This window comes from Lygodium microphyllum, chromosome 19 (assembly GCF_053477565.2).
Source record: "Lygodium microphyllum isolate KBCC chromosome 19, Lygodium_microphyllum_v1.1.10, whole genome shotgun sequence".
In the NCBI taxonomy this organism is placed as follows: domain Eukaryota; kingdom Viridiplantae; phylum Streptophyta; class Polypodiopsida; order Schizaeales; family Lygodiaceae; genus Lygodium; species Lygodium microphyllum.
Window position 1 is genome coordinate 129,317,103 of NC_141153.1, and position 16,238 is coordinate 129,333,340.

At 42.6% G+C, this 16,238-nt stretch overlaps 1 protein-coding gene across 1 annotated transcript; it reads right to left on the minus strand.

Moving 5' to 3' along the window:
* Nucleotides 1–12,123: 12,123 nt before the first annotated feature.
* On the minus strand, nt 12,124–15,927 carry LOC148020376 (cytochrome P450 704B1-like). Its single transcript, XM_087699686.1, has 6 exons — nt 15,178–15,927; nt 14,769–15,011; nt 14,330–14,647; nt 13,537–13,917; nt 12,628–12,831; nt 12,124–12,312 (listed from the first exon to the last, which is right to left on the minus strand). The coding sequence occupies exons 1-6, from the start codon at nt 15,628–15,630 to the stop codon at nt 12,124–12,126; spliced, it is 1,788 nt and encodes a 595-aa protein (XP_087555812.1). The 5' UTR covers nt 15,631–15,927.
* Between the last annotated feature and the right edge of the window lie 311 nt (nt 15,928–16,238).

The window sequence follows — 16,238 nt, forward strand, 5'->3', positions numbered from 1 at the left end:
GACACGTTACAGTTGGTATCAGAGCCAACCAACAACGGAATTGTTTTTATGAGATCTCAATAAAATGAAATAAAGAAATTGTTGTTGTCCAAACATTTCCTCATCTTCAATACTGTCTTGGAGAACTATGAAGCGTGGAACAAGTTTTTGGTGTTTTGGGTCATGTTTATGACTGCAATGCATTCCCCACTTTATAGACAAAGAATTGGGATGATGAACATCCTGGAGCAGATTTATAATCCATCACCTTTATACATAGAACGAAGATGGACGGGGTCTTCAGGAATCTACTACATAGCCGCCCACCGGTTTGCTTATCTACAGACCAACCTAAAGAGGATCAAGTGGCTGGAAGACTTGAAAGTCGTGAAGCTGTTCATTTTTGTGGAAGCTCACGTAAATTTGACTTTACATATTCAAGGTTGGAGGGTTGAAATGAACTCATATGTATATGAGGAAGTAACCCGTGTAGTCCCAGCTGACAGGATTAAAGTGTTGGGCCGCCATGAGAAGTATGGATTCCAACGAAAAGGGTATCCTGAACTTCCAATGAATTATCGATTCCTAAAGATCCATGACCCAAAACCCTACTATTACACAGTTCCTGTAGACAAATGCAATACAACGTTGTTCTCCCCAAACTGAATGTAATGATTGGATTATCATCACACGAGACGTTGTATAAGGTTATGCCCATGTAAATATAAATAAAGATTTCTTTTATCAATATCTGGCTGTGCATCAGAGTTGTTAAAAAGTTAATTAGCTTCATTATTTATGAGATAGCTGAACTAAAGATAAGCTAATGTTAATTATCATATAATAACGTTAAGAAAACTTTTATCTAGGCACAACCCCAGGTACATGTTCCGAATTCGCCCCCTACATCAAGTACTGCTGTGACCCAGGAGAAGAAGTTCCTCCTCAAGCAGATAAAGCCACCCGAGTTTGACGGGAGAGGCAGATTCATCCAGTCTGATGCTGAAATTTGGATTGAATCTATGGAGGATTACTTTGAAGCAGCTGGTACTGCACCTACCAATCAGGCCATGCTCGCCAAGTTAAAACTCACCGGCGAAGCTAGACTTTGGTGGAAACAATGGTGCAGGGATCAAGGGACTTCAGAGGGGTCCGTTACCTGGGAGAAGTTAAAGAAAGCCGTGCAGGGGAGATATTTGCCACCTGCATATCGTACACAGAAAATGAATGAGTTCTACGAGCTAAAACAGCTAGAACTCACCCTTGACGCATACTACTCTAAATTTGTCTCACTCTTAAAGTATGCGCCACAGATGGACACAACACAGCAGGTGTCCAAATTTTGTGCGGGCTTAAATCCACCCGTAAATACCCGTCTCGAATCTATACATCCATCAGATCTTCAGGATGCACTCATTCGAGCGGCACCTATAATTCAGGAGGTGCAAGCTAGACCAAGGGGTAATAAAACTTGGGCCTATAGTGACCCGAGCAGAGGAGCATTCAGACCTCAAGTAAAGAGAGTTCAAGGTCACAATCAGGGACAAAGGAAGAAAGCAAGGACAAATAACGTCAACAACTTGTTCCTACTCAAAGTAATGGCCGAAACCTCCGTTGTTTCCACTGCAACGAACCCAGTCACTTCAAGAGGCAATGTCCCAAGCTCAGCGGGGGACATCGTCAAACACCTTTCCAAGGTGCAGGCCGCGGTCAAGGAGCCGCCACCCGTGGACGAGGAAGGACCACTTGCATTGCCAATAGGCAAAGATGCGAAGAAGAAGAAGAGGAAGATCCGACTATGGAAGTAGAATTCGAAAGAGCGACAGTCCACGCCGCTTTACACAAGAAAGGGCCGAATCGCCAGTTCTCGGTGATTCAAACACCGTTGGACTATCAAGGTAAATGTTTCAAAACCTTGATTGATTGTGGCAGTGCACATTCCTTTATCTCACCAGCATGTGCAAAAAGATTAGGAATAGCCACAGTAGAAGCACCTACCCTGCTTGTGGAATTGGCAAACGGTTGTGAGGTAACTTGTACCAGGCAAACTGCTAAGGTGGAATTCTTTCTAGGAGGAAAGAAGACTTTAGTCAAATTCAGAGTCATGAATTTAGGTATCCATGAGTGTCTACTCGGGATGGATTGGCTTAAGCCTAATGACGCCCACATTCATTGTGGTAAGGGTCAAGTTTCCTTTCGAAACTCTGAAAGGGAATTTGTCACAACTCAAGGTGAGGCAGGAGTGCCAAGCTGCCAAGAATCCAATTAGCCAAAGTAGCTCGGATCATAAAAAGAGTCAGAAAAGGATTACCCGTTTACCTGATCAAACTCAACAAGTTAGATCAAAAGCAAGAGTCTCATGAAGGACCTTCTTGGCTAAAGGAATACGCTGACGTATTCCCTGAGGAATTGATTGAACTTCCGCCTCCAAGAGAAGTAGATCATGAAATTAGGCTAGTGCCTGGAGCTGCACCAATTGCAAAGAGACCTTATAGAATGTCCATACCTGAAGCAATTGAGTTGAAGGAACAGCTCAAGCAACTGTTGGATCAGGGTTACATCCGGCCTAGAAACTCACCGTGGGGAGCTCCAGTACTATTCCAGAAAAAGAAAGATGGGACACTTCGACTATGTATTGATTACCGAGGGTTGAATCAATCAACGGTCAAGAACAAGTACCCTATTCCTAGAATCGATGAGCTTCTTGATCGACTTCAAGGTGCAAAGATCTTCTCCAAGATTGATCTCAGGTCAGGTTACTATCAGATAAGGATCAAGGAAGAAGATATTCCAAAAACGGCCTTCAATACAAGATATGGGCACTTTGAGTTCTTGGTTATGTCATTCGGGCTTACAAATGCACCTGCCACCTTCAATAGATTAATGCAGGATATTTTTAGACCATATCTTGATGATTTCGTGCTCGTCTTCTTCGATGACACTTTAGTCTATTCTAAATAGGAAGAAGATCATGAACCTCAACTTCGGATTGTCCTTGAGACAATGAGGTCCCATAAGCTGTATGCAAAAATGAAGAAGTGTGCATTCTTCAAGCGTCAGATTGAATATCTGGGATTCATAGTATCATCAGAAGGAATATCAGTAGACCCAGCCAAAGTCAGAGATGTGCTTGAATGGCCAATACCAGTATCCGTCAAAGAAATACGTAGCTTTCTTGGATTGACAGGATGGTATAGGGTCTTTATAAAAAACTATGCTTTGATTGCAGCACCTCTTACAGACTTACTAAAGAAGCAGACTTCTATTACATGGTCAACTTCTGAACAAAATAGCTTCGATAAATTGAAGCAAAGTTTGGTATCAAAACCTATTCTAAAACTCCCTGATCTCAATAAAGAGTTCGAGGTAGTAACTGATGCCAGCATTCTTGCCTTGGGGTGTGTACTTATGCAGGAAGGTCATCCAGTAGCATACTCTTCAAGGAAATTGAAGAGTCATGAAAAGAATTATGCCACGCATGATCTGGAATTATTAGCTGTCATCCATGCTCTAAAGCTTTGGAGACACTACCTGTTGGGTAACAAGTTTACTCTAGCAACCGATCATAAGAGTCTCAAATGGATTTTTACCCAAAACGAGCTTAATATGAGGCAACGTCGGTGGATTGAAGTATTAGAGGAATATGATTTTGAAATCAAGTACCGACCAGGGAAGGAGAATGTAGTTGCCGATGCACTCAGTCGCAAGGCATTCCTAAATTCCCTAATCTTGCAAAATCCATCAACGGCCAGATTTCTGGCTACAAAGGTATCTATGCCAAACAACCCTATACTTGAACTAGCTAGAGAGGAAGCATGCCATGATTTGGCCTACCAAACAATGATAAAAGAAATATCTACCAAGGAGCAGAATCAGAAGTTGCAAGCTAAGTATCAAGAATTTTCCATTGATAATGGACTTGTCTACTACAGAACAAGGCTGTGTATACCAACAAGACAGTCACTTAAGCAGAAGATATTATGGAAAGCTCATGATTCTCCTTTTTCAGGACATCCTGGCTATGCTAAGACTCTTAATGCAGTTAGAAAGAGCTACCATTGGGAAAGGCTTAAAGGTGACGTTCTCAAGTATGTCACTAAATGTTTGTCTTGCCAACGTATAAAGACCGAACATGTCATGATGCCAGGGAAACTGCAACCGCTTGACATTCCCCAAATGAAATGGGAATTCATCAGTATGGATTTTGTTGTGGGCTTACCACAAGTCCAAGGAGGATACAATTCCATTATGGTTGTGGTTGACATGCTTACCAAGGTTGCACACCTGATCCCAGTAAAAACAAACTATAAAGCCTCCGACATTGCAAGATTGTTTATCAAGGAGATATTCAAGCTACATGGGTTACCTAGAAGAATCATTAGCGATCGAGATTCTCTCTTCACATCACACTTCTGGAGAGCTATCTTTGAAGCTATTGGGACTCAACTCTGCTTTAGCACTGCCTACCATCCCCAAACAAATGATCAAACAGAGCGAGTAAATCAAGTCATTGAGGATATGCTTAGGGCATACTGCTGTCGAGAGCAGAAGAGGTGGATTCAATACTTGCCATTAGTTGAATTTGCCTACAATGCTTCTTACCAGCAGAGCATTCAAATGACCCCTTTCCAAGCATTGTATGGTCATGATTGTCGAAGTCCCCTAAACTTTTCTGATCCAACCCTAAGAGTTGAAGCTTCAAGACAAATGTTGGAGGACATGGATGATCAAATAAGGTCAATAAGACAAGACATACAAGCGGCCAAGGATAGGCAAAAGGCGTACTCTGATTTGAAACATCAAGATAGAGTCTTCAAAGAAGGAGATGTTGTCTTCATTCGGGTACGCCCTAAAAAGAGTTCTCTATCCCTAGGAGAATGCAAGAAGCTTAGTCCAAGGTATTGTGGGCCATATAAAATCCTCAAATGCCTAGGACCCAATGCTTATAGATTGCAACTCCCTGAGAACCTAAAGGTTCAGAATGTATTTCATATCAGCCTATTAAAAGAAAATATACCCAATCCTAATCATGTACTTGATGACCAACAAATTGTAATGCCTAGTCAAGGAGTCCTTGAACTAAGGCCAGAAAGGATCTTAGATGTTAGGGAAAGACAGTTAAGATCTAGAACCTTGAAAGAATGCCTTGTCCAGTGGAAAGATTATCCCGAAGAGGATGCCACTTGGATAGATGAAAGCTCTCTCAACCATCAATATCCCCAGTTTATCTCGAGATGAGGACATCTCGATTCCTCCAAGGGGGAGAGAATGTAATATCCCACGTTAATAAAAAAATAAATTAGTTAATGGAAAATTTTTTATTCCCCCCTTATCCCTCCAGCCGACTGACGAGCTGGAGGGGGAGGGGAATAGAAGGAGTTACTAAGCTCCTTGGTGGAACCTTTGGAGGGAGGGAGGACATGCGTGTCGACACGCAGGGAGGGAAGATCCCCCTCCCCTCCCCTATTTTAATCAGGGTCGACACACAGAAGGGGGGGCCGGAAGATCAAGAGGGAAGCTGCCGTGATTTCGTGAGGGGGTGGGGAAGAGGGGAGAGCCAGGATACGGCCGAGGGAAGTAAGGAAGGGCTGCCAAATACCCTGTGCTGCTGCCATGACGAAAGGAGGGAGGGAGTGCCGCCATAACGTTGCAGAGAGAGAGGGCCTGAAGGAGGGAGAAGCCGAGGGACATAGGTGCGCCTGTTGGTGAGGAGCCGCCACGAATTTTTGCCACCTGGGCATAGCTGTCGACGGGCAACGCTGAAGCCCCCCCCCAGCTCACGTGGCGTGAAGCCTTAGAAGCTTCTAGGGGGAAGCTTCTAAGGGGCCTCCTAAGCCCCCTTTCACCCCCCCTTCTTATGCTTTTTTAAAAAAAAACTTTTTTTTTCCCCCCCTCCCCTGTGTTTACCCTTAAGCCCCTTTCCCCCCCCCCCCTTTAAGCCCTTCCTTGGCCTTGGGAACCAGCAACCCCCCCCCCCCCCCCCCCCCCCCCCCCCCCCTAGGATTTCAAATTCCCCCTTTCCCTTAAGCCCTTGTTTCCCCCCCCTCCCAGGTTTTAATTCTCCCTTAAGCCCTTGTTCCCCTTCCCCCCCCCCCCCCCCCCTCCCGGGTATTTAATTCCCCCCTAAGCTCTTGTTCTTTTCCCCCCCTCTTAACTCTTTAGGCTATTCAGGTCACACTCATAGGCCTACTTTGTCCTTAGGCTACCGTGCGGACTTCCATTCTCTTGCATTAATTCCTTCACTCACTTTTTAGAACTTTTTGTGCAAGTGCTCTCTTAGTTGAGCTTTGTGTTCTTAGTTTTATTAGACAAGCCGGTGTCCACACACTCCCACGTCCTAAAAATCCAATTCATCATCATGGCCTCGTATGGTATCCCATAAGGAAGAAATAGCCGTGAGATAAAAGATAGGGAGGGAAGTAGAGGGGGTGAAAAAAGGGAGTGAAGGAGGAAGAGTGGGAAAAAGGTAAAAGAAAAGGAAGGAGAAGACGGTGGAATTCCAAGAAGAAAAAGGAAAAGGCTATCTCACATTCAAACTACGATGCCGCCGAAGAAAGTCCAAGGTGTAGCTGCGGGAGGGTCATCTCCGAGTATCCATGTGGATATCTCACCTCAAAGCCAGGTTTTTTCTTCTTGGTGTTAATTCGGTTTTAAGTCGATCATGCAAAGAAAAATTGTTAAGGATAGGATATATTTGTTGGAGTTATTTTTAACGAAGGAGTTAGCTTATGAATGACAATGTATACAAATTAGCTTTCTTCAAATTGCATCAAGCATTATAAAATTATAAGCAAGATTAACCATTTACTATAGTAATATATTCCTAAAGTGTAGAAATTATATCTTGCACCATTAGTCTTATTCCTTTCGCAACGATTCATGGTGAATAGCTAAATTCAAGAAAGGTTTCTTTCGATGCTCAAATTACTAGGGAGTTATCTTTGCTAGTTGCACATCTTAGCAAGGAAATTGTTGTTATTTGGCATGAGTTCATCTTTAAAAAAAATGGAAGTTAAATGTTAGGAATTAACAAATGTAATAATTAGATATACGAACTCATTTGGAAAGAAAATGTAAAAGGGGACTGCTGGATGACACTCTATTAACACTTTTCCCCTGCTATTTGAGGACTTGGGACTAATAAAGAGTGTATACACCAATTTCACAGCTAGGCCTTTTTGTTCCAAGGAGTATTGTCGCTCTTTATATCACCTTGGCATTATGCTATATTCCAAATTAAACTGTATTGATTGGGAAAGTAAATTGTCACAAGGATAGTAAAATCGTGACAAGACGATTAATATTACCTTCCAAAAGATAACTGAACCAATCTAAACATAGAAACATTCATACCCTAAACCACTTGACTACTTTCCTTACCATAGGGACAATAAATTCATAAAGATAAGAAACTAGGGTTTGTCCCTAAGCTTCTTAAATGAAGAAACCCTAGGCCTGACATTCGTCGGCTTAAAGAATCTAGACAGATTATTCCATCGCAGGACTTGCGTAACATGTATGAAATCATTTTGTGATTGATTCACAAGGAAAAAAGGGAAAAAACCCTCATCAAGGACAGCAGATCCTTACGCAAGTTATCTTACAAAAAGACGTATTTTTGGATATCCTTCTAAATAAGGAAAGTTGTAAACCAGAAACTAGCATATCTAAGGTACCTTAGGGTTAACCAAGTTGGGTATGCCCTATATCGGAATATAAGAGATCTTGCCAAGTTACAAGACACCTTGGGAACGAGTGTAATACACTCAAAAAGGAAAGAACACTTCCTTAGCAGTTTGCCATACAATTGGGTTGATTAATGGAAATGTTTGTGCTTGCTAGAGATTTTAGGGCTTTGTTTGAATTATGAATTACAAATTAAATAAGTACCTATACTTCAGGTTAAAGGCCTGAAGGGAGGGGCAGCTTCAGTTACCCCCGACTGCCTGCCTGACCCTAACCAAGGGGGTTGTTGACCGTGCCGGGAACGTGGACCGAAACCGCCACGAGAGGTCTCTCCGTTGAGTTCTACCTGGAGCAGGAGGATGCTTGGGTGCCAGGGGGGGCTTTGGCCGTAAATCCCTCGCCTTCCGGGTCCTGCACAAGAGGCTAACGTGACTTGGGATTGGATGTCGAGGCCCGCATACTAGTTGACGGGCGGAAGCTTGGAATAGTGATCCCTGGAGATTACTGGTTAGCCTTCGGGCAGATTATGGGAAAGCCTACGGGCGGAACTCCTTGTATTTCAAAGATAAAATGATGAAATGTTAAAAGAACTTGCTTGATGTTGTTTTTCTATGTCACGTGATAAGATTACGTGAAGGAACCAGTGCTTAACAAGGTTAATTAAAGAAACTGATTGTTATATGTCAAATTAATGTGTTAGATAAATACTTAACTTAAACAAGCCGAGAAAAGTGCGGAGGATGGGCCATGGGTCCGTCCTACGGTTGGGTGGTCCCGGTTAGCCGGGAACTTTTCTCAAAAATCTCGAAGAACTGCGAAATGATCATCATCATCAAAAAGAATAACGAGAACGATGACCTAGAGTTACGTCTTACCTGATTTACGTTGTTTTAGGGGAACGGAATGGGACTATGCCTTATGGCAGAGAGGTTGAGCTTTGCATCCCTCTCGTTTCCCATTCTCCTTGAACCAAGTGCAGCGTGAATCCACTTCGGACCTGGCGTTTCTGCGTAAAGTAGTTCGCTCGGGTCTGACGCTAGTTGCTGTTAGCTAATGATCCATTAGGAAAACCCTAAATTTCGATCGATCCTAAGTGGGAACGGCCAGGATACTTCCGCTACGTGGCAGACGTGGGAAGAACTAGATCGCAAAACCCGTAACATTCCATGGGAGTGCCGACCGGAGCTTTCTAGACATCATTTCCGATGGACTGCTAAGACGTGTCCTGGATGATACTAGGGGACACATTACAATTGCCAACTAAGAGAGAGCAAGCAAGACATTACTTGACATCTTTGGGAGGCCTCGATTATGTCAAGATCCATGCATGTATCAATGATTGTGTCTTATTTCGTAGGATTCATGAGTTCGCACGAGAGTGTCCTGTTTGTGGCGAATCAAGATACGAAGTGGAGATGAAGTCAATGGATGCGCCTCGTAAGGTTTTGCGACATTTTCCTATTGTTCCACGCATAAAACTTATGTTCAAGTGTCCTTGCTGACTTCGAGGCTGCCAATGGTGCCATGGAAGGTTATTGTGGCTTGATCCAAGATATTCTGAAGCTTGACTTCAGACAATTCTTTATATATGTACTCGATGTGAAGTGGTTTAAAGAAGTGGTAACAAATGGTGAGGATTGCACAATCAGACGTCATCCAAGTGGTTTTGTAATCATTGACTCTACAAAATTTCACCAAAACAAGAATGACACATTAGTACTACCTCAACAATGCGAGCAGGTATATATGCAAAGGCTAATTTTTTAATATGTATACATGTGATACATATACACAATATAATAAGTACTTAAGTTTTTTGCTTTTGTTTTTTAAATACAGGTTGTGTATCATCCAATGATAAACAATAACCGATGGTGGTATGTCATCCCTATATCTAATAGTTCAAAACCAATATATGGTAATATTACCGACATGGAGATAGCAGATGACAATCCAACAATTAATGATGATGTGCATGATGACACCATAATGGATGATATGCGTGATATAGTACAAGATGAACCTCGCGAGAATGTTCAAGGAAACGCAGAAGAAGACAATAATGTGATTGTCAATGATATTGATGAAGTTATTGAGCAATATAGCAACACATCTGATAGTGGAATAGACTTATTTGTTTCGTTACCTCTTGGTAACATAGACCTAGAAGTAGATAGTTTAGCAAGGGTTGATCTCATTGAAGATGAGATGGATCATTCACTGTAACATACTTAATTTTCTTATTGATTCAATGTGTATTCCTAATTCTATGCTTTTTATCATGTGCACATGTGCATACTTAAGAATCAATAGTCAATTTTAAAGCAAGCATTGAATTTTCCATAATAAAAAGGAAGTATCTTTTATCATCTTCAAGTACATAGAGAAATTACGAGATACATATTGCAATGCTTGCTACTAATTGTAAGGTTTCTGTCGCTTGCGGCTAATTACTTATATTAGGCTTGTTAACTGGAGGAAGTGCCATTTATTAGAGAGCAATGAAAAAGTAATTATTAACTCTATTTGTTTAATTCAATGATTCAATGTGTATTCTTAATTCTATGGTTTTTATCATGCGCACATGTGCATGCTCAAGAGTCAATTTCAGGTGGTTAAATAATTATTAACTTTGGTTTTTCAATTATGTGAATTGCTAATTTTAGGTGGTTAAATAATTGTGTGTCTGCTGGCGCGTCTATATCAGCGTCTATTTGCGCGGATATATAGACGCAAAATTCGCGTCTATTTACACGCATTTATAGACGCTCTGATAGACACACCCGACTTTGCGCATCTAACGTGCGCGTCTATGCCTCATTTCTATTGTAGTGTTTGTAGATGATAGGTCAGGAGCCATCGTCATGAATGATGAGGGGAGGAAGGTGATGGCTTGCATGAGAGAGTTGTGCCGACAAGTTTTTCGACACAACGTCTTGGATCATTGGAAGAACATAGCGGAGGGTAGCAATGACTACATAGTAGCCTCATTGTATTAGGAGTTTCCGGTACCAGCCATAGTATATAGGTTTTCTACCGGCTGGATGATGGAGTGCATGCATGCATATATATCACACAGACGATCGAACACATGCAAGGCACTCAAGAGTGGGGCTTCAAAGCCCGAGTGGCTAGATGTGGACGACTGGTGCCGACTCAAGGAGGAGGCTACAGATTCTCCAGGATATTGAAGACAGCAGCGCGAGGTGGTGAGGGGATGACTAGAGGACGGAGTGGCCCATCATCTTGGGAGTGGCAGCCACAGGACATATCTGGAGGACTTTGTACGTTTTTCTTTTTTTTTGCTTGCTTATTTTTTGCAATATCCTTTGTATTGACAATCGTGTTTCTAACAGTTGTATTTTGTTTTCTTTGCAGAACTCCATTACAAATCACGATCCCACGTGCCTTGAGACTCGCTATGCAGAGAGGTATGCTCTCATTGCATTGATCAACCGATTGTATGGACGCGGCGGCCCTGTAAGTTACTTATCTTTCTTGTTCGTAGTTACCATGTTTAATTAGAATGCATTATTATATGGTGGAATGATGTGTAGTTGTTTCTTTTTTTGCAAAGTCCCTTCAATGCTCCTTTGCGGCGGGACAAGATTTCAGATGGCAATGATCTATAGCTCGCCCTTGGATCCCTGGAGCTCACACACCCTTCTTTTTTGGTCATGTGATCTGTGTAGATATTTTCTATGTAGTAGTAGTATCTTGCCATGATTGTACCAGTCGCTTTCATTATGCGATCATGTATTTATTTCATGTATCAGTGTTATGATTTCAATACACTTTGTCTTTATTTACACGAGCATTGTACACATTTATGAAACTATTTTGTATGGCCCAAATAAAGCACACAGTGCTATATGTGACATGGCAGCTTACTTCCATGTTACCATCGCTATTAGCGTCGCAAATTTATTGCATGCGTCGCTATTAGCATTGCAAAATTCGTCGCAAAGCGTTGTTATTAGCGTCATTATTTGCGTCGGTATCAGCATCGCAAATAACCATGCACATATCGATATTGATAACGACACTAATACCGACGCTGATAACGATGCTAATACCGAATGTTCTATAGCATCGCCAATAACGACACTTTTTGCGACGAGGGGGGCAAATTTCTTTATGAACATTTTCGTCACTTTTAACGTCGGTATAAGGCCTATATCTTGTAGTATATCCCTCAATTTTGGGTATTAGAATAGTGAGAATATCTGGATCCAGACAAGTTTTGCATATTGGTGAGCAATCTAGTAGAGGGGTAGTAGAAATAGTAACAATTAAGTTCTTAATCATTGTTTCAAACTTTGTTTCTTATAACATTGGATGCTTACTTCTCAAACGTTTAGGTGAGAAAATTACATTCTTCAATGTATTGGGGTATTTCCCCAATATTGATCAAGTGGCTAGTACTAAGGGTCTAATTGAGGATACAATCATAACTATTTATAGAATGTTGTATCGGGGTTTGAAGGCCACATGGAGTCCATACTTCATTGTAAGGATCATCATCATACGATAGTGGACAGGGTGTTCATGGATGAGCTCGAAGTGGAAAAACCGAAGTAATAAGGTAGCAGTGGCTTTCATCTGCAAGAAGGAAGCATCTCGACCAAGACAAATACGAGACCCAGCCTGCATATAGTATCAATATTGTAACACATAAGAAGGATATTAATACCTACATAGTAATCTAGCGTCAACACTCACCAAGAAAACAAATAGAATTGAAGGGTTGATTAGATCGTTCCACAGGAGGGGTTAATAAACCTCTTCCGATGGCGAGGTTGTCTTTTTTTTTTGGGGGGGGGGGGGGGGGGGCGAGGACCGAGGGTCCAAGGGTAGTATAGTGAAATGATACCAAGTTGTTCAATTTTTTATTTAGGTACTTGGAAGGCAAAGAACTTGTAATGAAATGAACCTAGGTTGTTCAATATGTCATTCACGTACTTGGAAGGCAGAGAACTTGTAGGGTGACTGGGATTGGAAGTGTCCATTGTGGTCAAGCCACCTGTCGGGCCTAAAGAGGAGGGCATCTTCACCCCATATGAACTTCATGCGCCCCATTGCATAGGGCATATATGCCACTTGGTCACCTGATTTTAGCCTTGTGCCATCTGGTAGAACATCGTCCTGCAAAGCAACCTTCCCATCCTGCAGAAATATATCAAATGAACATACAATGTTAATTATCTAAAACATTTATATTCTTATACACTCAATGGAAGGCTAATGGTAATGATCACTTGACCAAGTTATCTTGAAGCTTCCACAAATTTTTCTTTTTGTTTTAATTGAAAAGAATGGAAGGATGAAGTATTAACCTTCTGTTAGTTAAAAATTCATAGACTGAGTGCAATGAGTGTGAACAAGATGGGCCAACATGATATTGATCAAAAGGTGAAAGGCCATGATAAGGAAATGTTAAATGTTGGCAAAATGTAATTGCAAAGATAATTAAGAAAGGAGGGCTATAAAGAAGTGATAAGGCAATATATGTGCACCAAGAAAGTATCCACTTTGAAGCATAATTTATGTTCGATGTAGTAGAGTGCCTATAGCACAACAAATGCAAGATTGGCAAAATGAAAACTACACCCAGTTCAGAACAATGCAACCTTGTCATTTGTGTAATGGTAAATAACAAAACAAAAAAATAAATAAATATTATACTTCTTGTCTGCCCCATTAAAATGAACATTGTTGCTTTTAGCTAGATAGCTATTGCAAGCATTTTCTTTTCTTTGCTAAATAATTGTTTGTTCATTTCATTCAAAATTATTTAATAGCTCCTCGCAAATAGTGTGCATGTCTTGGATCCTAGCATATGACCTTTGTTAAGAAAATAGAGGAACATACTCTTGGAACAGGGGGATACAAGCGCAGGGTCTCAGCCAAGGCAGCATGCGTATAATCCAATCCTTGCATAGACTCGTAGCTTAGAAGCTCTCCGAATGCTTGCAAAGTCATTTGATCACCTCGATGGGGTAGCAAGCGCTCTTCCATGGCGATGGCCTCCCGATGCACACGCTCTTGTTCTTGGGGGTGGGAGCACATACAATACATGAACCACGTGAGCGCACTCGCTGTCGTGTCCCTCCCAGCCATTACCAAGTTCAACATAGCATCACGCACCTCCTTATCACTCATCGTCGCTTTTTGACATGGGTTGTCTTGTTCTAGTGCTTGACACTGGTACTCTAGGAAGCGTGATAGTAGGTCTACATTGTCTTTGGTTCCCTATAATGTCAACAAACATCAACACAACATCCATTATCCATTTTACTTCCAAAGCAATCACTTTAAACCTTTCCTTTAATACTAATGCTTTCGATTAATCCTGTAGATACAAAAGGAAAAAGGGTGGGCAAAATGTTCTTTTAAACTACCATTTCTTCGGTTATCGACTTTCTCAGTTTTGAAAGGTTTGTTTTTACGTTATGATTTGGTATGGAATCTGGGTCGATATAAACTATTATGCCTGCCATGTATCAAACGCGGCTGAGCCTCGCTAGCAAGGGTCGTCCGAGTCTCGACACCCACTAGCCTGATCTGGCCGTGTGCACAGTGGTCCAAATGGTCATGCCAGGGGATCCGGCCACGTCACTGTGTTGGGCATGGCTTGAATGCCGTTTTATGCGTACGTACGTACCAGTCGTGATGCGCCCACGGCCTCCGTCGCCACCGCCCCCGCCGCCTCCGTCTTACGCCGCCGAATGACCTCCGAAAAGAACGAGTCCAGCTTGCCCATCTCCTGCCGCAGGAGCCTCTCTGACCCCACGTTGAAGAAGCGCTGCAGCCTCCACCACGGGAACATGTGCCTCCGCGTGATCATCTCCAGCGCATTATCGATGGCAGCCGCGACCTCGTGCATCGACGTTGCAGTCGGAGAGCCCGCACTTGCATCTAGTGCAGACCTGCCCAGCACCACCTGGCAGATTGTCTCAAATGTCATCGAAGAGAAAAGCTCCTGCCATAATTTTCAACAGTAAGAACTGATCGTTATAACAATCTTCCAGACGGTGCGATAATCATGGCTCGATCGGCCGATGCATTAAGGTTGATGATCATTGCAGTTTGATGTACTAGACCTGAATATCCACTGTAGGTCTCGATGTCGACGAATCATGGTCATCATAACTTGCAAGGCTGGACATCAACGCTTGGGCCAATTTCAGAGCTCCCTCTCTGTATGATGTGCTCGTGAGAACCTTGAGTTTCTTCACAGAAAAGTCGAGGCTAGCGATCTTGCGCTGGGTCCTCCAGGTCTCTCCATCGACGTTCAGTATACCTTCCCCGTGCATGTCGTGGAGCCTCTCGTGTGCCTCCGCTCCCTGGATACAATAATACGGTCGTAAATCATGACACAGCTTTTCAAGTCTTTGCCTATGTAGGTCTTCAAAACCCCATTCATGTTCTGTTTTGCGTGGTCATATTGCACCCAAACAATGTAATCAGCATTCCTAATTAATTCTGAAAAAAATTTGCGCGCAAACTTACTTTTGGATAGTTGGCGAAGTTGGTCTTGAGAATGTATTCAATGTTCGCGGGATCTACCGTGAGAAAGGTGCAACGAGACAGGGAAGATATCTTCACAGTCCTGTGGCTATCACTGAAGAAATTGGTAATCCAGTCATACAGTCGGTCGTAGTGCTTGGAGGCCTCGAGCTGAGAGCCAAGGATGGGCCATGTCTTGGGATCTTGACCATCTCGTTGCGACCATCGATGCCACGCTACATAGAGCAATGCAGCTATAAGCAGTACAGCGAGCGTCGCTACATTTGGTAGCGGAGAGGACGTATTAACACCCGCTGGGGAATGCGCGCACGCATTGATTATCTCTCCTGGTACAGGAAGTCCCTCGTCCTCCACGCGGGCTTGCGGATGATACAGGAGGGCGCAACCAGAGCCTTGTTGAGCAACTAGAGCTGGCCGGAAAACACCGCTGACCATAGTGTGGTGTATATATCGGTTAATGCAAAGTAGGTTAGGAATCCAATCAAGGAATGTGTTTGTTGGTGCCGAAACCGTTCATGGAAATACGCACAAACAGAGAGAGAGTGTGAGTGTGTGCGTCTGAGTGTGCGTGTGAGTGTCTGTCTCTGTTCTGTGTGCGTGGCTGGCAATACACAACAGTTCTACTCTATTACCTTCTAATGATGTATCATCTTCTATAGCAGGCACCGAGCCAGAGCTTACAAATATATTCAGGACCTATTTCGCAAATTAGACTGTCATCGACGAATTCAATCGACTAATGTTCGTCTAATACAAAAGTTAACAGAAGAAGAACTGTTGGGGACGGTTGCTTGTAGACCAGTCCCGCTCAATCTGTAATTGACCAGAGCAGACATAATTAATCTTCCGTCAACCGTACGCTGCGAGATAATCGTGGCTTGCGAGTCAAGGAACGAGTTTTAATAATCGTGACTTGCGAGTCGAGGAACGAGTTCAATTAGGGGCTTGCAAGGTGCGATAATCAGAACCATTCGATGATCTCTGTAGTGTGCGAATTCCATAGGACATCTGGGTCGCAAAGGAATATGATGTATGTACGCACG